Source organism: Oncorhynchus masou, chromosome 18, assembly GCF_036934945.1.
Source record: "Oncorhynchus masou masou isolate Uvic2021 chromosome 18, UVic_Omas_1.1, whole genome shotgun sequence".
NCBI classification, from domain to species: Eukaryota; Metazoa; Chordata; class Actinopteri; order Salmoniformes; family Salmonidae; genus Oncorhynchus; species Oncorhynchus masou.
Genome location: NC_088229.1, coordinates 80273192 through 80299288, shown reverse-complemented (window position 1 = coordinate 80299288; position 26097 = coordinate 80273192). Strand labels below are relative to the sequence as shown.

The window sequence follows — 26097 nt, the reverse complement described above, 5'->3', positions numbered from 1 at the left end:
CAACAATGGTAGGCTTGATTACCAACATTAACAATGACGAGACGGCCTACAGGGAGGAGGTGAGGGCCCTCGGAGTGTGGTGTCAGGAAAATAACCTCACACTCAACGTCAACAAAACCAAGGAGATGATTGTGGACTTCAGGAAACAGCAAAGGGAACACCCCCATATCCACATCGATGGAACAGTAGTGGAGAGGGTAGTAAGTTTTAAGTTCCTCGGCATACACATCACAGACAAACTGAATTGGTCCACTCACACAGACAGCATTGTGAAGAAGGCACAGCACCTCAGGAGGCTGAAGAAATTCGGCTTGTCACCAAAAGCACTCACAAACTTCTACAGATGCACAATCGAGAGCATCCTGGCTGGCTGTATCACCGCCTGGTACGGCAACTGCTCCGCCCACAACCGTAAGGCACTCCAGAGGGTAGTGAGGTCTGCACAACGCATCAACGGGGGCAAACTACCTGCCCCCCAGGACACCTACACCACCCGATGTCACAGGAAGGCCATAAAGTTCATCAAGGACAACAACCACCCGAGCCACTGCCTGTTCACCCCGCTATCATCCAGAAGGCGAGGTCAGTACAGGTGCATCAAAGCTGGGACCGAGAGACTGAAAAACAGCTTCTATCTCAAGGCCATCAGACTGTTAAACAGCAATCACTAACATTGAGTGGCTGCTGCCAACACAGTGACTCAACTCCAGCCACTTTAATAATGGGAATTGATGGGAAATGATGTAAAATATCACTAGCCACTTTAAACAATGCTACCTAATATAATGTTTACATACCCTACATTATTCATCTCATATGTATACGTATATACTGTACTCTATATCATCTACTGCATCCTTATTAACTATATACGAAGATGATGTGTCACTGCATGAGGCAAATGGTGGGCACACCAGATACGGGCTGGTTTTCTGATCCACGTCCCTACTATTTATTTAAGGTATCTGTGACCAGCAGAAGCATATCTATATTCTCAGTCATGTGAAATCCATAGATTAGGGCCTAATGAATTGTATTTCAATTGACTGATTTCCTTATGTGAACTGTAACTCAATAAAATGTTTGAAATTGTTGCATGTTGTGTTTATTTTTGTTCAGTATATTTTAATGCGCAAAGATCTTGCATGATATACGATCTGCATTTTTGTATTTGAGGGACATGTTTCTCTAAACTCCAAACTTATTTTGGGGGGGATTGATATTCTGATAACTGCCAGATTGTCATTAAGCAGTTGAGTAAACTGTTACTATAAAACCTTCATTGCACATTTTGGACGTATTTTGGCAGGGTCTTGGGAGGATTTGACAACAACACTTGATGCAATACATCTTATGGGTGCCTCGGTTCATCCAGATCTTTTTTATCCAGGTCACATATCTTGCTTTTGCTCAATTACGCAGGCAAATGTTAGCAATGTGAGGACATCCTGGTTGACTAATAATGTCAAAATAGGTATCAGAAGAACCTGGGTTTCGGAAATACGCGGAGGTGCCAAATGCTAAAATAGAACTGGGTTCCATTTGAGATGATTGACACGCAGCAAGTCCCATCTCTTCCATCTTCTCATTGGGTTTTCATTAGCCTATAAACCCATGTGGATGCTTGAAAGATGAATGAGGAGAGATTAATCAAAGATGCATGTCAAGTAAAATAACAACCCAATGTCATTCTCCCAGGACAAACTGGCTAGAAACAGCTAGCTAGCTATGGGGTTGTTTTTGGTACCTGGTTTTTATTTTGGGTACCTTTTTGGTGTTGTTGGGGGTTGTTTGGGGTGATTAGTAGGACCCTTCTGGCTGAAAGTTAATGCTCTGGCATTGACATGAGCAAAGGGCAGCTCCACTGACATTTTTCCAGCCTCATCCCTCAGCTGTTAACCCAAAAACATGGCTGCTGTAACGAGAGTGGATTCGGGAGATAACCCCTTCCGTGGTGCCCCAGGTTATTAATGGTTGAATTGAGGCATGGTTTAATTCAATCACATAATCAATTAAATGTTAGGTAATCAATTTGATAAAATAGCATGTCATATCATTTAATAATAGTAAGACACGACATCAGTCCAAAAAAAGTACATGTTGGCCAAAATGTTTTTAATCAATGCTCACAATTTCACCATGAAAATCATATTTTATGCAACACAGTAAAATGTTAAGAGACTTTGATCTTGTTTATTCAGAAGCTTCTTTGCCCTGTAAGAAGAAAGAAAGAAAAGAATGGATCAGTATGAAATAATGAACATGCAAAATTAATGAACATCAAAATAATATAATCAATCAAGCATTTAAGGCTAAGTAATAAGCTTGGATTTTTTATTTTGAATTTCAAAGTTCCATTTTAGTTTGAATTATATTGAAGCATAGGTGGAGTTGATGTGGCCATATTTGAACATGTCGGGTGTAGGTTTAGCAGCAGCTCTTTACCTTTCCACCGTCACGGGTCTTGGCTCTAAGCTTGTTGACTTGAGTCTCAGCAATGTCAGCACGCTCCTCAGCCTCCTCCAGCTCATGCTGCACCTTCCTGAACTTAGACATGTGCTGGTTGGCTGCTTCCTCCTGAGAGGGAGAGCATAACATCAGTATATTGTTTGAAGATTCAGGAAGCAAATTCATATTCTTTAAAAATAAGTATTATATTAAAAATAAGTATTTTAAATGTGTTTTTTATCTTCAGATAGCAATGTGCTGTAAATAGGGAGCTAGATGATACAGCAGAGAAAGGGTGAACGGGGATCAAACCACTGCCTGCAGGGTGAACGGGGATCAAACCACTGCCTGCAGGGACATATCTGATCCATGGGCACTGGCACTACCAGTAGACCAGCCACCAGGACAGCAAATTAATACTAACCCTATACTATGCACTGAGAAATGTGCATAATATCTTCAGCAATTACTTGCCATATCAATTGAGTCAATATTGACTAATGTGCAGAAGCACTTTAAGGTTGGAGTCCGTTAATACCACAACAACAAAGATGTTATTACAACAACAAAGATGTTATTAAAACAACAAAGATGTTTCTCAAAACAACAAACACTTTTGTTTTCTTTCACATCATTGACTTAGAAAATTATAGATAATTTTCTTGTTTATTTCTCGTGTTAGGGTTATATATTTCTTTACCTTTTATTAGTTATACTATTATTGACTACTGCACTGTTGGGTAGGGGTTGCAAGTTTCACTAACTTGCACACAGAATAGATTTTATTTTACCACAACACTTCATACTCATCTCCTTTGTTTGATAAACAAAACAAAAACAATAACAAATGTGCCTGGGGCGACCAGTGTTTCAACTTTTGTTAATCTCAGCTGTAACTAAACTGTATTTACATGAAGGTAACGAGGGAAAAATATGTTTTTCGAAAGCATGCTTTCAGAGTATTTGACTAAGTACAGCAGGTGACTTACTGCTTCCTCAGCCTGCCTCTTGTAGGCCTTCACTTTCATCTGCAGCTTATCTACCAGGTCCTGAAGCCTTCCAACGTTCTTCTTATCCTCGTCAGTCTGTGGGACAAAATCAAAGATTCACTGCCTCAGTTTTATACTCAAACCTGTTTGTGTTAGTGTAGATTTTGTGAAAAAGGCACTTCCTGTTACCTGGTAGGTGAGCTCCTTGACTCGGCGCTCATACTTGCGGACTCCCTTGACCGAGTCTACACCTCTTTTCTGCTCAGACTCCAACTCAGTCTCAAGCTCACGCACCTTTGTAGAAGAAATGAACATAGGCATTTGTTTGAGGTGGTGAAATCATACATAACAAATCTTTGTAAAACAGAGGTATAGTCTTCTACTAGGTCAAGGACGTACAGTAGCTGTCTGTTCATATACTTTTACAATTTTAATTGAAGGGATCTGTAATGTTAACAGCAGCTTTTCATTATCTAGGTGGGTTATTGAGAGAAAAAGTCATTACACAATGCCCAAGAAACAATGTCCAGAAATCTGTTTTTCAATCCACTCTAATCCACCTGTTGTTAACTCACCCTGGACTCCAGTTTCTGGAGCTGCTTCTTGCCTCCCTTCATGGCCAGGTTCTCAGCCTCATCCAGGCGGTGCTGCAGGTCCTTGACTGTGACCTCCAGGTTCTTCTTCATCCTCTCCAGGTGAGAGCTGGTGTCCTGCTCCTTCTTCAGCTCCTCAGCCATCATGGCGGCCTGGAATGGTAGTTTGTTTAATGTATGTCTCTCTAGTCCAGGGTTCTCCAACCCTTCTGTAGGTTTTTGCTCCAACCTCAGTTATAATTAACTGGATGCAGAATATCAACCATTATTAGAATTTTCAAAATTTTAGTACCACTATCGTTTTCACTATATATCCTAACTCTTGGTGATGTCATTCGAAACCACAATTTCAACTCTCACTGCTATGTGGACGACATGCAGCTGTACATTTTGACAAAACATGGTGAAGCTCCAAAATTGTCTACCCTGGAAGCCTGTGTTTCAGACATAAGGAAGTGGACGGCGGCAAACGTTTTACTTTGAATCTAGGACAAAACAGAGATGCTAGTTCTAGGCCCCAAGAAACAAAGAGATATGCTGTTTGATCTGACAAACAATATTGATGGTTGTGCAGTCACCTCAAATAAAACTGAAGGACCTTGGCATTACTCTGGACCCTGATCTCTCATTTGATGAACATATCAAGAATATTTCAAGGGCAGCTTTTTTCCCACCATAATAACATTGCAAAAATCTAAAACTTATGTAAAAATTATGATGAAAATCTCATCCATATTTTTGTCACTTCTAGATTAGATTACTGCAATGCTCTACTCTCCGGCTACCCAGATAAAACATAAAATTAACTTCAGTTAGTTCCGGAGTTCTGGCGACGGAGAAGAAATTCACAGAGAAGAAGGCAGACGGAGAAGAAGGCAGACGTTTTATGTGCCCCCAACCGATTGTGCTTTTTTTGTTAGTTTATTTGCAACGTATGTTTTTACTTATTTTGTACATATTGTTGCCGCAACAGTCTCTCATGACAGAAAAGAACTTCTGGACATCAGGACTGCAATTACTCACCACGGACTGGCAGAATCCTTTTTTTCCTTTGACGAGTCTGATGAGTCCGACGCGAAAAATATACTTATTTCTCAGGAACAGGCCCTGATCCCAGTGACTTACGTGAAGAGGAGGCAGAGATAAAGGGTCTGGAAGGCGGGCTGCATTCTGAGAATTCGTAAGCGATCGAAAAAAAAACACTTCCATCCATTCTGCAAGCAAACTTGAAATCTTAAACTACCAACGGGACATTCAAAACTGTAATATCTTATGCTTCACAGAGTCATGGCTGAATGACAACACTATCAACATACAGCTGGCTGGTTATATGCTGCACCGGCAGGATAGAACAGCGGCTTCTGGTAAGACAAGTTGCGGGGGGCTATGTATTTTTGTAAATAACAGCTGGCGCACAATATCTAAGGAAGTCTCAAGCTATTGCTCGCCTGAGGTAGAGTATCTCATCATAAACTGTAGACCACACTACCTACCTAGAGAGTTTTCATCTGTATGAAAAACAAGAAAACGCTCACCAAGAGGCGGCGCTTCTAGTAGCCAGGGACTTTGATGCAAGGAAACTTAAATCAGTTTTACCAAATTACTATCAGCATGTTAAATGTGCAACCAGAGGGGAAAAAAACTCTAGACCACCTTTACTCCACACACAGAGACGCATACAAAGTTCTCCTTCGCCCTCCATTTGGCAAATCTGACCATAATTCTATCCTCCTGATTCCTGCTTACAAGCAAACATTTAATCGGGAAGCACCAGTGACTAGATCAATAAAAAAGTGGTCAGATGAAGCAGATGCTAAACTACAGGACTGTTTTGCTCGCAGAGACTGGAATATGTTCCGGGATTCCTCCGATGGCATTGAGGAGTACATTACATCAGTCATTGGCTTCATCAATAAGTGCATACCCCAACCAGAAGCCATGGATTACAGGCAACATCCGCACTGAGATAAAGGCTAGAGCAGCCACTTTCAAGTAGAGGGACTAACCCGGAAGCTTATTAGAAATCCCGCTATGCCCTCTAACCCTAACCCTAACCATCAAACAGGCAAAGTGTCTATACAGGACTAAGATGGAATTGTATTACACCAACCCTGATGCTCATCGGATGTGGCAGGGCTTGCAAACCATTACCGACTACAGAGGGAAGCACAGCCAAGAACTGCCCAGTGACACAAGCCTACTAGACGAGCTAAACTACTTCTATGCTCGCTTCGAGGCAAATAACACTGAAACATGCATGAGAGCACCAGCTGTTCTGGAAGACTCTGTGATCACGCTCTCCGCAGCCGATGTGAGTAAGACCTTTAAACAGGTCAACATTCACAAGGCCACAGGGCCAGACAGATTACCAGGATGTGTACTGCGAGCATGTGCTGCCATTTCCCACCTGGTCAAATGTGAGAATGATCTTCATTGACGACAGCTCAGCATTCAACACCACAGTGCCCTCAAAGCTCATCAATAAGCTAAGGAGCCTGGGACAAAACACCTCCCTCTGCAACTGGATCCTGGACTTCATGTCGGGCCGCCCCCAGGTGTTAAGGGTAGACCACCAACAAACTATCATGGTCCAAGCACACCAAGACAGTCGTGAAGTGGGCACAACAAAACCTATTCCCCCTGAGTAGACTGAAAAGATTTGGCATGGGTTCTCAGATCCTCAAAGGGTTCTACAGCTGCACCATTGAGAGCTGACTGGCTGCATCACTGCCTGGTATGGCAACTGCAAGGTACTACAGAGGGTAGTGCGAACGGCTCAGTTCATCACTGGAGCCAAACTTCCTGCCATCCAGGACCTCTATTACCAGGCAGTGTAAAAATTGTCAAAGACTCTAGCTACCCTGGTCATAGACCGTTCTCTCTGCTACCGCACGGCAAGCGGTACTGGAGCGCGAAATCTTGGAGGCTTCTAAACAGCTTCTACCCCCAAGCCACAAGACTCCTGAACACCTAATCAAATGGCTACCCAGACTATTTGATCGCTGCTACTCTCTGTTTTTATCATTTGTATATCGTCTTGATGTTGATATTTTACTGCTGCTCTTTAATTACTTGTTACTTTTATTTCTTATTCTTATCTGTATTTTTTGTAACTGCAATGTTGGTTAGGGGCTCATAAGTAAGCATTTCACTGTAAGGTCTACTACACTTGTTGTATTCGGCGCATGTGACTAATACAATTTCATTTGATTTGAAATACAGCTGCTAAAATCTTGATCATATTACTCCAGTGCTAGCCTCTTCCTGTTAAGGCTATCGCTGATTTTCAAGGTTTAACTGCTAACCTACAAAGCATTTCATGGACTTATTCCTACCTATCTTTCCGATTTGGTCCTGCCGTACCTACCCACAAGTACGCTCGATCACAAGACACAGGCCTCCTTATTGTCTCTAGAATTTCTAAGCAAACAGCTGGAGGCAGGGCTTTCTCCTATAGAGCTCCATTTTTATGGAATGGTCTGCCTGTCCATGTAAGAGACGCAGACTCGGTCTCAACCTTTAAGTCTTTACTGAAGACTAATCTCTTCAGTAGGTCCTATGATTGAGTGTAGTCTGGCCCAGGGGTGCAAAGGTGAATGGCAAGGCACCGGAGTGACTAACCGCCCTTGCTGTGTCTGCCTGGCTGGCTCAGCTCTCTCCACTGAGATTCTCTGCCTCTAACCCTATTACTGGGGCTGAGTCACTGGCTTACTAGTGCTCTTCCATGCCGTCCCTAGGAGGGGTGCGTCACTTGAGTGTTTTGCGGCCCCCTCGGGCTTGTGCATTGGAGGAGATCTTCGTGGGCTATACTCAGGGTAGTAAATTGGTGATCTGTTGATATCCCTTTAGTAGTGAGGGGACTGTGCTTTGGCAAAGTGGGTGTGGTTATGTCCTAACTGGTTGGCCCTGTCCAGGATTATCGTCAGACGGGGCCACAGTGTCCCCGATCCCTCCCCCCTTCTCATCCTCCATTATCTATGCTGTACTATATGTACCGAGCTAGGGTCAGTCTGTGCTATCTGGTGTAATTCCCCTGTCTTATCTGGTGTCTGTATGCTCCCTCTAATTCTCCCACTGTGATTATTATTTGACCCTGCTGGTCATCTATGGAACATTTGAACACCTTAAAGAACGATCTGACCTTAATGGCCATGTACTCTTATAATCTCTGCCCAGCACATTCAGAAGAGGACTGGCCACCTCTCAGAGCCTGGTTCCTCTCTAGATTTATTCCTAGGTTCCTGCCTTTCTAAGAGGTTTTTCCTAGCCACCATGCTTCTACATCTGCATTGCTTGCTGTTTGAGGTTTTAGGCTGGGTTTCTGTGTAAGCACTTTGTGACATCTGTTGATGTAAAAATGGCTTTATATTTAGAGCAAAAACCAGGAAGGTAGCTCTAGACAGACAGGCTGCCTCCCATGATATACCAATGTTCCAACATACATATCTACTAAACCAACGTCAGTCTGGCAGAGAGGAATCCAGACGTTGGGAGCCATAAGCACCCTGCAGTAAAAATGCTAACTTGATAGATCACTCCCAAAGGTGCTTCTACAAAGTATTGACTCAGGGGTGTGATACTTATGGAAATTACATCTGTGTTTCATTTAACACATTTGAAAAATGTCCTAAAAACATGTTTTCACTTTGTCATTATGGGGTATTGTGTGTAGATTGGTGAGACAAAAATTGAATTAATCCATTTTGAATTCAAGCCGTACCACAACAAAATGTGGAATTAGTCAAGGGGTATGAATACTTTCTGAAGGCACTGTTGATTAAATATATTTATTAGGCTGTTAGAATCGATGTTGCCTCAAACTGGGATGCCTCGAGGCTCAGTCAATACTAGTGTTAACCAGCCCTGTTATCATTGGGGCCAAATGAAGTTGATGTAATTCAATAGATCATAAGAACTCACATCAGTGATGGCCTTCTTGGCCTTCTCCTCTGCATTCCTGCTTTCCTGGACGATGTCCTCCACCTCTCCCTGCACCTGCACCAGGTCAGTCTCCAGCTTCTTCTTGGTGTTCAGAAGGCTGGTGTTCTGGAGGAAACAAGACAAATTGTTTGACTCTCAAGAGAATTTACATGTCATAAGGCAGAAGGTACGACATATAAAAGCAAGCACTGTGTAGAGTTTCATAAGAAATGGATTTTGACCTGTACCTGGGAGTGCAGCAGTCCAACACGCTCACTGGCGTCTACCAGCTCAGTCTCAGCCACTTTGCGGCCTCTCTCTGTCACCTCCAGGGCAACTCTCAGCTCCTCGATTTCAGCCACCATCAGACCGTTCCTGCGCTCCACCATGGCTGCCTGCTCCTTCATGTCCTCTGAGGCACGGACGGCGTCATCAAGGTGCAGTTGGGCATCCTGGGGTTCATAATGACAGGTTCATTAGGACTTGTGGAAGTAGAGGTGATAGGATCGGTGATAAAAATGTTTATTGGTAAGAATTTCCCCAATATCCCTACATTTCTACAGTATATTAGTCTAATAGATTCAATATTTTAAATTGCATGGTTAAAGCCTGTTTTAAAGATTCACAAACAAATCCCTCCCCATTTTTAGATGTTTGAGCCTGATGTCCCATTCCCTTTACCTTAAGCTGTCCCTGGACGTTCCTCAGATGTTTCTGGGCCTCGGCCGCTTGGCGGTTGGCGTGGCTCAGCTGGATCTCCATCTCATTTAGGTCTCCCTCCATCTTCTTCTTCACCCTCAGGGCGTCATTCCTGCTCCTGACCTCAGAGTCCAGGGTGCTCTGCATGGAGTCAGTCAACCTCTGGCTGTTCCTCTTGATCTGCTCCATCTCCTCATCCTTCTCAGCAATCTTCCTGTCTACCTCACCCTTGACCTGGTTCAGCTCCAGTTGCACACGCAGAATCTTGGATTCCTCGTGCTCCAGTGTGCCCTGGACAGAGAGAAGCAGTCAGGTCATTTGTTTTCCATACATTTGGATGTGAATAACACCAGCAATTAAATATATATGACTACAATAAACACCATTACAGGCATCATTGGACTGTAGCTAGCATTGGCTCGGGTAACACTGCTTTTCCCATCAAACAGCTGTAGTTTGTACCTCAGCCTCCTCCAGAGCCGTCTGGATCTCAGACTTCTCTGTCTCCACAGTCTTCTTGGCCTTCTCTAGCTCATGGATGCTCTTGCCAGTCTCTCCGATCTGCTCAGTCAGGTCAGAGATCTCCTCTGCACACACAAACACAGGAGCAGTTTAGACTTGAGAGATAATTTTTTTGTGGATATTACCAATGCACTGAAGTGCACATTGAATCATAATAACAGATAAATCATTAACAGCACTTCATATGGTCTTGCAAATATAATTGCCCTTCACTTCCTTGGGTTGTTGATAGGAACGCTGATTACGAGTACAAAAAATATAATTTTATACTCAGAGATGGTGTAATAGTAATTTAATGTAAGTTTGATGGTTAAATCTCCCTCCATCTTTACAACACATGAGCAAAATAGAACTGCTGTCAGATGCTCACGTTGCAGGTTCTTGTTCTCTCTCTTCAGAGTCTCCAGATGATCCAGAGCCTCCTCGTAGGAGTTCTTCATCTTGAAGAGTTCAGTGCTCATAGATCTTGCCTCCTTCTGAGCTCCTTCCAGCTCAGCCTGGCTTTCCTCATACTTCTGCTTCCACTCTGACAGAACCTAAGGAAATCCATAGGATTTTCATTAGAACTCATTGATGGAGTTTTGAATCAGGAATATGGTACAATTTTACTACCAATTTTACTATTACAACTGATCAAATAGCAGACAGAAAATATTACCCTAGAGTGAGGTTTATTCATTTTCACCTTGTCAAAGTTTCTCTGCTTCTTGTCAAGGTTGGAGGCCATTGTGTTAGCTCTCTCAATGTCAATCATGATGTCCTCCACCTCTCCCTGCAGCCTCTGCTTGGTCTTCTCCAGGGAGGCGCACTTGGCGTTAACTGCCTCAATGGTCTCTTCAGCCTCCTGCAGACGCTGGGCCAGCTTCTTCCTGTTGGACGACAGAGGATGGTTTTATTGTGAACAATTTTTTCCAAAACAAATGTTCCAATACTTGACATTTTCTCAGAGCCCCCTACCACTAGTCTCTCTAAACATCTTGGTTGCCTCCCACAATGTTCTAATGTTCTGGCCTAACCCCTCTGTACATAGTAGAATGGCAGTTTGGTACTATGTCACGGCCTTTATAACTATCCACTGGGCACAAACTGGTTCAATCAACATTGTTTCAACATTTGTCGATGTATTGTTACATAAAATACATTGGATTTAAAAAAAAAGGTATTAACAAACTGTGGTGAAAGGTGAAAATTAAACTACAGGATTACATCAACATGGTAACATTTTCAACACTGACAAATATTGCATACAATTTGTTGAATTTGTATCTTTGAAACAACATCAGATCTAAAATCCTGAACCTAAAATCTAAGTTAAAAAATGACTAAATCAAACCATCCTTTAAAGTTTGATTTAGACCTATTAATTAACTTAGATTTTTGGTTGAAATGGAGATGTCAATGCAACATCAATTATTCATTTGTAGACAAACTGGAATTTAAGCAAGACTCACAATTTGATATTACTTTTGTAAGACAGCCTAACATTAAGTTATTAACAATCTTACAAACTAATGTACAAATATTTGTTATTGTACATTAGATTTCCACAGAGTAATGAGTAACACATACATGGCCACATTGAGGTTACTGTAACAATAAATGTTTTATGTAATCATAGAAAGCATTCAGGGTTGTCAGTCTGTGGAAATCTTACCATTGCTGTAATAATCTGCACAGAATCTCGAACGGCATTGATCACTTGCACTATATACTTTAATGTCATCTCAACTAGGTGAAATCCAGGTAATTTGGTTGTGTCATTTGATCAAGCACATTAAGGGTTCTATTCAATCAGATCCTCTTTAAATCGACATCCACATTGCGGTTGTTTTGGTTGTGTCAAAGGTGGAACTGCGTTAGAGCTGTCAAATCCACAAGTGGCACCTGTCATACACCTAAAACTGGCACTGTCATTGGCTGCACGGAGTCGTATTAAGAGAAATCCCATGCAGCCTTGCTTACAAATTTGAACACTGGAATGTGAGATGTAATCTACTCCTCCAATAGGGTGATAGATGTAATCTACTCCTCCAATAGGGTGATAGATGTAATCTACAGTCGTGGCCAAAGGTTTTGAGAATGACACAAATATTAATTTTCAACAAGTCTGCTGCCTCAGTTTGTATGATGGCAATTTGCATATACTCAAGAATGTTATGAAGAGTGATCAAATGAATTGCAATTCTTGAAAAAGAAGAGTCAACAGTGCACATATTGACTCTTTGCATCAACTTCATGGCATTTTCAGCCTTTGACACTTATGAAATGCTTGTAATTATACGTCAGTATTCCATAGTAACATCTGACAAAAATATCTAAAGACACTGAGGCAGCAGACTTTTTTTGTGTAATTCTCACAACTTTTTGCCACGACTGTACACCTCCATTAGGATGATAGATGTACTCTTATCCTCCATTAGGATGACAGATGTAATCTACACCTACAGTACATTAGGATGATAGAAATCCTCATTGTTTCGTTTAATGATTTTCAATTTGAGCGTCATAATTTCTATACAGCTACACTTTCTTGGTCTGAATTTGTTACGCAAGTGGGATAGGTGTGGCTTGATGACAATGATCAAGAGTGGCTTCTAACCGACTTGACAGTTCCAATGAAGTTACACCTTCGACATCGCCAAAATATCAGCTATGTGGGTGACGGCTAACGCAGCTTAACACATGATCTGATTGATTTTTTAAATTGTTTAATTATGGGTGAAAATATGCTGAAATCTCATTGATCAATGTATGCCATCAGCATACTGGATGGGAGACCAGATACTGCTGGAAGTGGTGTTGGAGGGCCAGTGGTGTTGGAGGGCCAGTAGGAGGCACTCTTTCCTCTCGTCTAAAAAAATGTCCCAGGGCAGCGATTGGGGACACTGCCCTGTGTAGGGTGCAGTCTTTTGGATGGGACGTTAAACGGGTGTCCTGACTCTCTGAGGTCATTAAAGATCCCATGACACTTATTGTAAGAGTAGGGTTGTTAACCCCGGTGTCCTGGCTAAATTCCCAATCTGGCCCTCAAACCATTACGGTCACCTAATAATCCCCAGTTTCCAATTTGCTCATTCATCCCCCTCCTCTCCCCTGTAACTATTCCCCAGGTCGTGGCTGCAAATGAGATTGTGTTCTCAGTCAACTTACCTGGTAAAATAACGGATAAATAAAACAACGGATATATCTACCAAATATGACCCAAATTCTCCATGTTGAAATGACATGGTGGGTACCGTATCTGTTTGAATAAAATACAGATAGCAGCTAGCAAGATGGCAGCTACTAAGATGGGGATCACAGGTTATTTTTAAGAGGACCCACCCCACATTCTTTTTCTTATTAAAGTTGCCAAGAAAGTGTCAAAATTTAAACCAGACCACACTGCTGTTGCCTAGGGTGTGGGTTCATGAGACTGCTGTACCACCACAACGTCACCACCCACACCCTATATGTGAGTATCTGCTGTTGCGTGTGACTCACTTGGCCTCCTCCAGCTCCTCTGTGCGCTGAATGGCATCAGTTTCATACTTAGTCCTCCATTGAGCCACCTCGCTGTTGGCCTTGGACATGCCGCGTTGCAGCTCTGCCTTTGCCTCCTGCTCCTCCTCAAACTGCTCCCTCAGTAGGTCACAGTCATGGCGTGCAGACTGGACACCATGGGCCAGTGCATTTTTTGCCTGTGAGAGAGAAAGGGAAAGATAAAGAGAAATTAGAGAGATAGTAAAACAAATTACAGTAGATGGCGCTACAGTGGATAGTGGACATTTTACTCTGCTATAAAAAATTTAAATAATGTATGCTGATCTTAACTTTTTGGTATGCAATGTCTCCACTATCATTTCCTTTGACCCAAAAAGATCTTCTGGACATCAGAAGAGCGATCACTTGCCTCAATTTGGATGAAGATTTCTATCTCAACGAATCGGCAGCTCTGGGCATTCTGCTTACTCCGGACCAGGCCCTAATCCCTGGTACTCGAAAGAGGAAGTGGCGGCCAAAAAGAGGAAGGTGAGGCAGCCTCCTAATGAGATTACGTCAGGAAACAAATAAACCACCTTTTCCCTTTGTTCTATTGGCTAGCGTACAATCACTGGAGAACAAACTGGACGAACTCCTATCAACGGGACCTGAAGAACTGTAATATTCTGTTTCTCTGAATCTTGGCGAACAAGGAGACACCCAGGACCCACTCCAACTCGCATAACTTCCCAACAGATCCACGGATGACACAATCTCTATTGCACTCCGCCAATGCCCTCTCCCACCTGGACAAGAGGAACACCTATGTGAGAATGCTGTTCATTGACTACAGCTAAGTATTTGGTATTTTATTAGGAACCCCATTGGCTGTTATAAAAGCAGCAGCTACTCTTCCTGGTGTCCATTTAACACCATAGTGCCCTCCAAACTCATCAATAAGCTCAGGACCCTGTGACTTTCTGACGGGTCGCCCCCAGGTGGTGAGGCTAGGCAACAACACATCTGCCACACTGACCCTCAAAACAGGGGCCCCTCGGGTGCATGCTTAGTCCGCACCTGTACTCCTTGTTTGCCCCACATCAGCAAGACAAAGGAGCTGATTGTGGATTACAGGAAACGGAGAGCCAAACATGCCCAAATCCACATCGACACAGCTGTAGCGGAGCGAGTCGAGAGCTTCAAGGTCCTCTGTGTCCACAAGTAATTAACATGGTCTTCACACACACCAACACAGTCATGAAGAAGGCACGACAACGCCTATTCCTCCTCAGGAAGCTGAAAAGATTTGGCATGGGCCCTCAGATCCTCAAAAAGTTCTACAGCTGCACCATCGAGAGCATCTTTTTAACCGGCTGCATCCTGCATCATCGCTTGGCAACTTCTTGGCATCTAACCACAAGGTGCTACAGAGGGTAGTGCGTACGGAGCAGTACATCACTGGGGCCGAGCTCTCTGCCATCCAGAACTTCGGTTCTAGGCGATGTCAGAGAAGGGCCTTAAAACTTGTCAAAGACTCCAGCCACCCAAGTCATAGACTGTTCACTCTGCTTCCGCATGGCAAACTGTACCGATGCACCCAGACTGGAAAAAACAGGACCCTGAACAGCTTCTTCCCCCAAGCCATAAGAATGCTAAATAGTTAACCAAATAGCTACCCAGACTATCTGCATTGACCATCCTTTTTGCACTAACTCTTTTGACTCATCCCATTTGCTGCTGCTACTTCTTATTATCTATCCTGTTGCTTAGTTACTTTACCCCTACCTTTATGTACATATCTACCTCAATTACCTCGTTCCCCTGCACATCGACTCAGTACTGGTACCCCATGTATATAGCCAGGTTATCATTACTCATTGCGTAATTATTCCTCCTGTTATTATTTTGAAGTCTCTGAGGGTGGCGTAGTCACCGTCTACATGTAGATATTTCTCTACACTCTGGTTGGTGGAGTCCAGATTGGGTCCCTTACCTTGACCTCCTCCTCAATCTGCCTCTTCAGCTCCTCCACCTGCTGGGTGAAGGCCTGTTTGCCTCTGGTCAGCTGAGACACCAGTGCTTCCTTCTCTTCCAGCTGGCGGCCAAACTCACCTGCAGAGATAGAGGGACATCTTGTTAATGGGGTCTCTGTTCTCTATGATTGAAAATGTGTTGTAGGGCAATGTTAGATGGTGAATAGTAATTTCTCCAAATATTTGAATGTGGACTGGACTTCAAGCCCTCAACACATTTTTATTGTGTACCACTTAAGGAAAGCATTGGTTTGTTGTTCATTGTTGATGGTACCATTTTCTGTCAGAAGTCTGGCCCTCTGTCCACTGATGTCAGTGACCTGGCGAAGATTCTCATCATTCTTCGTCTTGATCTCACTTAGCTGGTCCTCTAGAGTACGGCACATCTTCTCCAGATTGCCCTGTTAGTGAAACATGTACCATTATTACTTCAGTTCACATAAATGGAAATGTAGTTGACCCTCCTCAACACCGCTTGACCAAAACATCACTAATCACCTTAGCCTTGGCAATGGAGTCCATGTTGCTGGAGAGGTCATCAATCTCCATCTTGTACTCACTCTTCTCCTTCTCCAGCTTCTGTTTGACACGCTGCAGGTTGTCGATCTGCTCCCCGAGCTCAGCCACACTGTCGGCCTGCTTCTTACGCAGAGCGGCGGCTGTGGCTTCATGCTGCAGGGTGGACTCTTCAAGATCACGACGCAGCTTCTGGAACTCAGCCTCACGCTTCTTGTTCATCTCAATCTGAGCAGCAGTGGCACCTCCGGCCTCCTCCAGCCTCTCGCTGATCTCCTCAAGTTCCCTGGAGAGATCAGCCCTCTGCTTCTCAACTTTGGCCCTGGCAGCACGCTCAGCCTCAATTTCTTCTTCCAGCTCCTCAATACGGGCCTAAAGTAGGGGGCAGGAGCAGCAGGGAATGAACAATAAAGTTGAAACATTGGAACCTCACAAAATAATAAAAGGATGTATATTTTACATTCTGAAATCTTGCTCTGATTTATCATCCCAAGGGTCCCATAGATAACATGAAGAGTCGTTTTGTTAGATAAAATCCTTTTTCATATCCTAAACAGGTCCATATAGCATGCACGATCGATTTAGAATTTCCACTCGTTCAATTTACAAAGAAAGGATTCTGTGAAAATCTAACCCTAAACGTTGTTTCAACCAGTCAAATTACATTTGTATTTATTCCTCAGAGATTCTAGAACATAGCAAAACTTCACTATATCATTAGAGCTGTAGTACATCCTGTAGGACACCAAATTTGGTCAGAGAGCGAAGCTTTCATGGCATGCCAATGACACGGGTGGCCTTCACTTGATTGACTGTAACTTTGTCAAATAAGCACCAATTGGGGGCAAACAAAACTAGCTAGATAATCCTGTAAAGCCCAGCTCATTGGTTATCTGTCACACAATTGTCCTGCTAACATTGTGCGACAACAATCCTTTTCCTTTTGGACAAAAATTGCAAGAACATGGAGAGTTATGAAGTTGTGAAAACTGGGTGTTTCACAAATGTTGAACTTACTATATGGCTACTAATACTGGAAAAGCTAAATCAAAGTCAAAGTATACAGATTTGATGATGTTCTTGCAGAGAAATGTAATGTAAATGTGTCCTTCACAATTTGTCCAAATGTACCTGGGTGACTTCACACTAAATGTCTTGTGGCTTGCCCATACTTCAAGTTATCAGTCTGAAACTTTAACATGCACTGCTGCCCTCTTGTAGACACTATCGGAATTACAACCCGAGTGATGGCTAGACTTGGGAACTTTCTGTTGCATTTCAAAGATGGTGGTAGAAAAAAACTTTACATTTTCTTCTACCAGATCTATGGTGTTATTCTCCTACATTCAATTCACTTTTTCACAAACTTTAAAGTGTTTCCTTTCAAATGGTACCAAGAATATTCATATGTTGAAACAAAGCCAGTTACACTAATATATTCAATAGACAGTGCCCCATGCAGGAACCAAACCCAAATCAGTCAAATCCACCCATAAAGTTAGATAGAGGTCTCGAGATGGATATAAACCATTTTAACATGGACATTGCCATTGAGAGCTTTCACCATTTTAAAGTAGTTTACTGGGCCAATGATTAGAGCATCTTCTTCAAATTGTGTTGCCTGTGGTTAGAAAATGGCTTTAAGCAATAACACCGGCATCTAGTCATGGCAATAAAGAAATGACACAATTTTGATATGGCTCAGGACTCCAGCTCTGCAGGTGGTGGTAAATCACCAATATTAGGTTTACACTTGTTTCAAGCACAAAAGAAGAAGACAATTGACTGTATTAAAATGGAGCTGTCCATGCTATCACATAGGCCATAATGTCACCGATGAAGTATTTGTCCTCTATCTAACTCTATGAAAGCACCATCTTAACAACATCAGCAACATCAGAAACATCAGCAAGAAACAACATGTTCCAACCTACTGAGCCATCAGAAGCCACCAGTAAAAAGGTGTGCTACCAGAAGAAATATGTCACAGTTTTTGTCAGGAAATTATTCAGGTGTTTGCTTCCCTGTACAGGAGCTTAGATCCTGTACTGTACCTGGAGTTCCTTGATCTTCTTCTGCAGTTGAGCTCCCAGAGACTGCTCATCCTCAACCTTGCTGAGGAGCTGGGTGGCCTCAAAGTCCTTCCTAAGAAACACAAACACAATGATTGCATAGTTGGTTTTGGTTCGATAGTTTAAAGACAGAGAATTATACCATTCACGTAGTTTATAAAAATCACATGCAAATGCTAATTCATAATTACAATAATTAGTCAAGAACAATTGTGTTGATCAACATAGTAGGTAATATTGTAGCCATTTGATTGTGTTTACTTCTTGATTTTCTCATCGGACTGCTGCTTGTCATTCTCCAGGTCCATTATGGATTCCTGGGCCAGTTTCAGATCTCCCTCCAGCTTTCTCTTGGATCTCTCAAGGTCCATACGGAGCTTTTTCTCTTGTTCCAGAGAACCCTCAAGCTACAACATAAAAATACACATATTGTTGAACTCTAAACAACTGAAGATAATGTCATATTGCATACTATCATGGCCAAAATGACAAACTCCACTCACGTCGTCCACTTGCTGTTCCAGCTTGGTCTTGGCCTTGGTCAGAGTGTTGACTTTGTCCTCCTCTGCCTGCAGGTCATCCAGTGTCTGCTGGTGGGCCTCTTGGAGGGCTTTCTTCTCCTTGGTCAGCTTGGCAACACTCTCATCCATAGACGACATCTCCTCTGTCAGATTTTTAACCTGAAAATGGTCACAACAAAATTTGTCTTTGGTCACAACAAAGATTTAGTTTGAAATGTATTGCATTAATTTCATTCAGATTTGAAATGTATCAACAAGTAATGTATTATTGATTTAACACTAGATTTTTTACAACACACCATTTTTATGCCAGTGTACAGAATGGAAGTCATAAACAAAGGGGGAGCTGAACATTCAATGAATGTGAGGAGTACCCCGCAACTTAAATTCCATAATTTTTCCTGCACCCAGAATACGGCTTGAATTCCATTTCAGCTATGTTTTGAGTTGATTATTGTTTGTTTAGACTGTCTATGGTAAGGCATGAGACCTTGTTTTCAGTGGCATGCTTCTCCTTCTCCACTTTGGCCAGGGTGAGTTCCAGGTCATCAATGTCCTTCTTCAGCTCAGAGCACTCGTCCTCCAGCTTCCTCTTCTTGGCAGTCAACTCAGAATTCATCTCCTCTTCATCCTCCAGCCTCTCAGTCGTCTCTTTGAGTTTGGCCTCCAGCTGGATCTTGCTCTTGATGAGCCCCTCACACCTTTCCTCAGCATCGTTCAGATTTTCTGATTCCTGTTTTCAGAACAGGATAAAAAATCTGCGTTCTCACTTTCTGTATGAAAATATAGACGAACATTTGTCAAAGAGGTCAAATCAAATCAACATAATTTCAATATATACCATAATAATAATAATAACAATACCAGTAGAAAGTTTGGACACACCTACTCATTCCAGGGTTTTTCTTTATTTTGACTATTTTCTACATTGTAGAATAATAGTGAAGACAATCAAAACTATGAAATTACACATATGGAATCATGTAGTAACAAAAGTGTTAAAGAAATCAAAATATATTTTATATTTATGATTCTTCAAAGTAGTGTAGATGTGCATGCCTGATTAATCAATATTTATAAGGAGTCATATGTCGGAGTTCGGAGTGTGGAACTAAACGAGCATTTCCACACTAGCATAGAAATTACATCGAAGTCGTGGTGGAAACTTCCTCTGGGGGGGGGGGGGGTCCTTTATTTTGGCAGTTACCACTACTTCACAGTGTATGCGTGTGTTCATCGAATCAAATGTTATTTGTCATAAACGCCGAATGCAACAGGTGTAGACTTTACAGTGAAATGCTAACTTACGAGCCCTTTCCCAACAATGCACAGCTTTAAAAAATTGCTAAGAAACATAGGAAATAGTAACACAATAAATAACAATAACAAAGCTATATACAGGGAGTACCAGTAACGAGTCAATGTGCAGGGGTACCAGGTAGTTGAGGTAATACATCATGCAACGTACATGTAGGTAGGGGTAAAAGTGACAAGGCAAACAGGAAAGATAATAAACAGCGTAGCAGCAGTGTATGTGGAGAGTATGAAAATGTCTGTCTGTCTGTCTGTCTGTCTGTCTGTCTGTCTGTCTGTCTGTATTCATGTGTGTGTGTTTATGTATTCATGTGTGTGTGTAGTCATGTGTGTAATCATGTGTGTGTATTCATGTGTATAAATGTACCCTTACGAGGGTAGTGGCTCACTCACAGATGCGTTTTGTAGTGCCAGGTCATTCTTCTCCTGCAGCAGGGTCACCATCTTCTCCTCCAACTCTTTCTTCTTCGCCAGAGCCTTGGCCAGGTCTGCTGTCATCTTCTCGTAGTTCTCCTTCATGTTGGCCATCTCCTTCTCAGTCTCAGCGCTCTTCAGCAGGGGCTTGATCTTGAAGTACACCTTCATCCATGGCCAGGTTTTCACATTCATGAATGAACGGATGTTGTACTGGATGGAGTAGACGGCATCTCTGCAGAAAGGATAGAGTGGTATGGTGACTGACAAGCTACATTCTGAGAGAGGAAGAACTACCAAATAGAGCCCCCCCCCGCCACATTATGTATACAGCTGAGGAAGGAGGCAAGGGGAAGGTAACCCCTCTTTAATTCATTGACAGCGCTCTAAGCTCATGAGGCATTTTATATTCTTCCAGAATCAATAGGTAAATACAACACATTGAAATTACAATTGAACAGCTTTCCAAATCCTAAACTGCAGCTTTAAAAGAACATTATAAGGCGTACTTTCTCATTCTGAACAACTCGCAGCGTATACAGTATGGAATCATACTTCCTTACATTAAGGTGGTTCATAGGAAGTTGTGCGAAGATGTCTACTATTCCTCACCTCCTCTCCATCATCTTGGTGAACTCTCTCCTCATGAGGAATCCACGGCTGAGAGCCTGGACCATGCCGACCAGAGAGGCCAGCTTCTCATCTCTCATCTCCTCCAGGACCCCCAGCAGACCGGCTTTGAAGAACACCTGGGCCACAGGTAAACATGGTCAATGGAACCACAGTCAGATGGTAACAGATCGAAAGGGTTGGATCAACAGAGGGGAAATCACCACGGACCATGGGATAGTGTGTTCAGAAGTTGAAAGGTTTTGTACAGTTGTAGATGAATAATGTAAAGTGATACAGATAACTGCAGCCATACCACTGTAACACAATGCACAGGTTAATAAATGGAGTTTTTCTTGGGAGTATGACTGAAAATAACAGTAGAATGTTTCTCCACCTTTTTTATATTAGCTTAATGAAGAAGAAAGTATAACAGGGTGGTTGATCAACTCGAGAGATTTTGAATGGTAAGGATTTAAAATGTCATTTAAGTTGTGTTTTGTCAGCTTTTGTTGGGGGCATTTGACTGACCTTGGTGTGTCCAAACTTGTAGTCCTCGTGATTCACATCAATGGACCCCAGCAGCTTCTCAGAAGCCTTCTTGTTGTCCATGAACTGGCCTTCAGGGATGACACTGGCATTCAGTACTTTATACCTGAATGAGGAGACATGCTTAACATATGTCAAGTTGCAATAGGTTGGTTATATTGCATAAAAGGTAACATATTCTGACCCTTAGAGTTGATCTTTTCCGTTGTTTTGTGTGTGCATGTGGGGGGACCAGTACGAAAAAGTATCAATTTTTCACCAGGTAAGTTGAATGAGAACACATTCTCATCAACAACCTGGAGCCAATTGGAATCAGACATTTAGCCAGGAGACCAGTTAATAACACCCTTACATTATACTCCATGGGATTTTTAATGACCTCAAAGAGTCAGGACATCTGTTTAACTGCCCTGGCACATTGGGATCGCCTTAAATCAGAGGAAAGAGTGCCACCTACTGGCCCTCCAACACCACTTCCAGCAGCATCTGATCTCACATCCAGGGACCAACCAGGACCAACCCTGCTTAGCTTCAGAGACAAGCCAGCAGTGGGATGCAGGGTGGTATGCTGCTGGATAACACCATCTGCTAAATGACTCAAATGTACATGTAATGTGTATGTATGTATGTGTGCATTTGTGTTTGTGTGCGTGAACCTCTGCTTGAAGTCTGCATAGATGATTCTGCTGGGGAATCCCTTTCTGCAGATCCTGATACCCTCCAGAACACCGTTACACCTGAGCTGGTGGATAACCAGGAAGTTCTCCATCAGACCTGGAAACACAAACCAAGTCTCTTTTAATACTCATAAACAGGTTAAAGATTGGGCTCATTGATATTACTGATACTTTTCTGATTACATAAAAATATATCACTCAATATTTCTTGTACCTGGAGTCTTTGACTCATTGGGGATCAGGCAGCGCACAAAGTGAGGATGAGTGCTCCTCAAGTTGGTCATCAGTTTGCCCAAGTTCTCCTGTAAGAGGATTACAAACCAATTTTTAAATAAATAATTTGGGATAATCAACGCACCTTTTGAAGGACTGAATAAACACATTTCAAAAGATCACCCTGAACTGCGAGGACACAGTCTGCATGGAACCACCCTTCTTCTTGCCTCCTTTCTTGCTTGTATCTGTTAAAATGGGCAAAAGTAAGAGATCCTTATAAACAAGACAATCTCGGGTTAACTTCACATTAATCTTAATGCAAATGTTGTTTGAGTAAATTAACCCAGGGAACAACCCTGGGAAATGTGATACATTCAAAGACTTTAAATAAAAAAATGTAGGTCGGAGGTCTAACTACCCACTGGGCACAAACAGTTTCAATCAATGTTGTTTCAAAGTCATTTGTCAATGTACTGTGACTTGGAATCTACGTGGAAAATAGACTGGATTTGAAAAAAGTAATCAAAGGTTGTTTTGAAGGTGAAATTTCAACCACAGCATTATGTCATCATTATAACCAATTTCAACATAGAAAAACATTGTATAAAATATGTTGAATTAATACCTTTGAAACAACGTGATATCCTCTATCAGAAAAAAACAGTAGGCTGGGCAGCATGTCCTACTGGAGAGTTGATCTATCTACAGCTAACCTTTGGTCCATGATCCAGGTTTTTAACCAAGCCCAGCCCTGCTTGGCTTTCATATTTGTCACTGACTTACCAATGTGCTATCAGGAGAATGAGGATTGAGCTCTCTCTCAAAAACTGTTGCTATCAAAAATCATTCGAAATGGTAGGTTTAACAGAGCAAATGATATGTAACAATCCTTTGTGAGTCGTGTATCATCAATGATGCTACTTAGGCCTACATAGCATTAGGGAAGTCATCTACCCAGGCTTCAAATTATACCCAGGGTTCTGCCCCGGGTTCAACTAAAAATAGACAATAAATAAAAGGCCAAGGGTTTCAAGCTTTGGTGGATTTCAAATTTTATCTTCAAGTTAATTATTAAGATGTTGGATTCACGTCTCCATCTCAACCAAACATTGAAGTTAAATATTGTGACTAAACCAAATCAAACTTTATTTAAATTGCATTTAGAGGTTAATTAGATTAGATTTAGTCCTATTCTTTAACATAGATTTTTTTATTGAGCTGGAGACGTGAACATTTAACATTTAAGTCATTTAGCAGACGCTCTTATCCAGAGCGACTTACAAATTGGAATTGGAGTGAATTCAACATATCAATTATTAATTTGTAGACAAACTGCATATTGAATTGTGCTTGGTTGTCAGTGAATCATGCTTGGTTGTCAGCGAATCGTGCTTGGTTGTCAGCGAATCGTGCTTGGTTGTCAAATATCAACATTTGAAGGAGATGTTCTGCTTAGTTCCATCTGTGATTTCTTCTCCTTTGACTCCAGTTAATCTTCCAATTAATAATTAATATGGTGGATTCACGTCTCCATCCAAACCAAAAATCGAATCAAGCTTTAAATGCACTTTAAATAAAGTGAGATTTGATTTAGTCCTATTCTTTAACTTTGATTCTTGGTTGCGATTGAGATGTCAATCCAACATATTACATTTGTTTTGTTTTTTTAATGACATTTTATTTCACCTTTTATTTAACCAGGTAGGTCAGTTGAGAACAAGTTCTCATTTAGAACTGCAACCTGGCCAAGATAAAGCAAAGCAGTGCAACATAAACGACACAGAGTTACACATGGAATAAACAAACTGGAATTAAAGCCAGACTAAGTCAGTGGCACAAAACATAAATCTCCTTCAAATGTTGATATTTGGTTGCGTTGGCAACCAAACACAATTCAATATGCAGTTTGTCTACAGAACAAGTTCTCATTTACAACTGTGACCTGGCTAAGATTCAATACAGTAAATAGCCTATTAACTTGTTGAAAAGTTAAACTAATGATATGTTTGATTCACGTCTCCAACTAAACCAAAACCAAAAACAAAAGTTAAAGAATACGATTAAGCCAGTGGTTCAGATGAAACTATCTGCATAAGATATCCTTTATATGTTGATATTTGGTTGAGTTGTCAAACAAACAATTCAATAAGACTTTTGCAATACAGTAAATTGCCTAAAGTTAAGGCTATCTTACAAACTAATGTAACAGTATTTATTCAACCTTAAAATGAGTAACACGTCCATGGCCACATGTTCTGGTTAGCCTATTGTAACTATCAATGTCTTCTTATGTAATCATAGAAAGCTCACATGTTCAAAATAGCAAAGGTCGGAGGTCTGTGAAGATCTTCACGTTTGTTTCAATGAGCAGAATCTTGAACAGTATTGATCACTGCAATGTACTTTTAATGTAATCTCAACTGCAGTCCAGATCATTTGGTTCTGCTATTAGATAGTGATAACACATTAAGTTGTTTAATTAATACAAAATATCTGACATTGTATTCCCATTGGAACTTTGTTTTTGAACTTTGGTGGTTGAAAGTGGTTGAAAGCGCAGTGAAAACCCATTTAGATGAGAACTAAACCAAAAATCTGACATTTGTTTTTCCATTGGAATTTGGTTGTGCTTTAATATGGTTGAAAGCATATTGAGCATATTGATAACACATAGGATATCAATAAAATTCTGGCTGTCTTTTTGAGTTGGTGAATAAAGGTTGGAATTTGGTTGATCAATGCGTCACGATGAAATGACGTGGTGTGCTCAGTGGGTATTGCTCAGTTAAATCTTTTGATGTGATGCTAGTCTTACCCTCAGGTGGGGCAGCAACATACAGGGTAGCCAACAGTTTCACTGAGGACTTCCCGTACAGCTGAAGAACAGAGTCGTTCAGGGGGTCCTTGTTTTTGTCCAGCCAGCCAGTAATGTTGTAGTCCACAGTGCCGGCATAGTGCACCAGGGAGAAGTGGGCCTCTGCCTTGCCTTTGGCAGGCTTGGGCTTCTCAAACGCCTGGTTTTTGCCAAGATGCTGGTCATAAAGCTTGTTCTTGAAGGTAGTGTCTGAAGACTTGGGGAACATGCACTCCTCTTCAAGGATGGAGAAGATGCCCATTGGCTTCACGAGATGTATAAAAAAAAGAGATGTATATTAAATTATTGAAATTTACAATTAGGACCACATTTATTCCTTTTCAAAACATGCTATTTTAGGATTATATTAATTTATGGGCATATCATAGGAAACATACTGAGTTCTCAAAAGTCAGATTCCTCATACCACTGTGATAATCTCACACAGCGCTCCCAATGAGCTATGTTATTGCGGTCCATTTTAATTCTCACAGACAGCTTACCTTCTCAATCAGCTCAATGCAGGCAGCCAAGTCCATGCCGAAGTCAATGAAGGCCCAGACGATTCCCTCCTTCTTGTACTCCTCTTGTTCCAGGACGAACATGGTGTGGTTGAAAAACTGTTGCAGTTTCTCATTGGTGAAGTTGATGCACAGCTGCTCCATGCTGTTGTACTGTTGAAGGGATTT

General features: G+C 41.8%; 1 protein-coding gene across 1 annotated transcript in view; it reads right to left on the bottom strand.

The window, feature by feature from the left end:
• Positions 1-2131: 2131 nt before the first annotated feature.
• The window catches only part of LOC135505303 (myosin heavy chain, fast skeletal muscle-like), a 33154-nt gene continuing 9188 nt past the window's right edge, over positions 2132-26097 (bottom strand). The window contains exons 13-39 of the mRNA XM_064924558.1: positions 25912-26082; positions 25389-25673; positions 22735-22827; positions 22553-22640; positions 22318-22435; positions 21644-21767; positions 21116-21252; positions 20483-20738; positions 19266-19508; positions 18758-18934; positions 18516-18661; positions 18237-18327; positions 16165-16554; positions 15941-16067; positions 15627-15745; positions 13655-13851; positions 10857-11040; positions 10542-10707; positions 10112-10236; positions 9632-9940; positions 9199-9402; positions 8951-9076; positions 4013-4183; positions 3627-3731; positions 3438-3533; positions 2446-2577; positions 2132-2214 (exon numbers count right to left, since the gene is read on the bottom strand). Coding sequence (XP_064780630.1) covers positions 2194-2214; positions 2446-2577; positions 3438-3533; positions 3627-3731; positions 4013-4183; positions 8951-9076; positions 9199-9402; positions 9632-9940; positions 10112-10236; positions 10542-10707; positions 10857-11040; positions 13655-13851; positions 15627-15745; positions 15941-16067; positions 16165-16554; positions 18237-18327; positions 18516-18661; positions 18758-18934; positions 19266-19508; positions 20483-20738; positions 21116-21252; positions 21644-21767; positions 22318-22435; positions 22553-22640; positions 22735-22827; positions 25389-25673; positions 25912-26082 — 4401 coding nt within the window. The 3' untranslated portion in view covers positions 2132-2193. The remainder of the gene's footprint in view (positions 2215-2445; positions 2578-3437; positions 3534-3626; positions 3732-4012; positions 4184-8950; positions 9077-9198; positions 9403-9631; positions 9941-10111; positions 10237-10541; positions 10708-10856; positions 11041-13654; positions 13852-15626; positions 15746-15940; positions 16068-16164; positions 16555-18236; positions 18328-18515; positions 18662-18757; positions 18935-19265; positions 19509-20482; positions 20739-21115; positions 21253-21643; positions 21768-22317; positions 22436-22552; positions 22641-22734; positions 22828-25388; positions 25674-25911; positions 26083-26097) is intronic.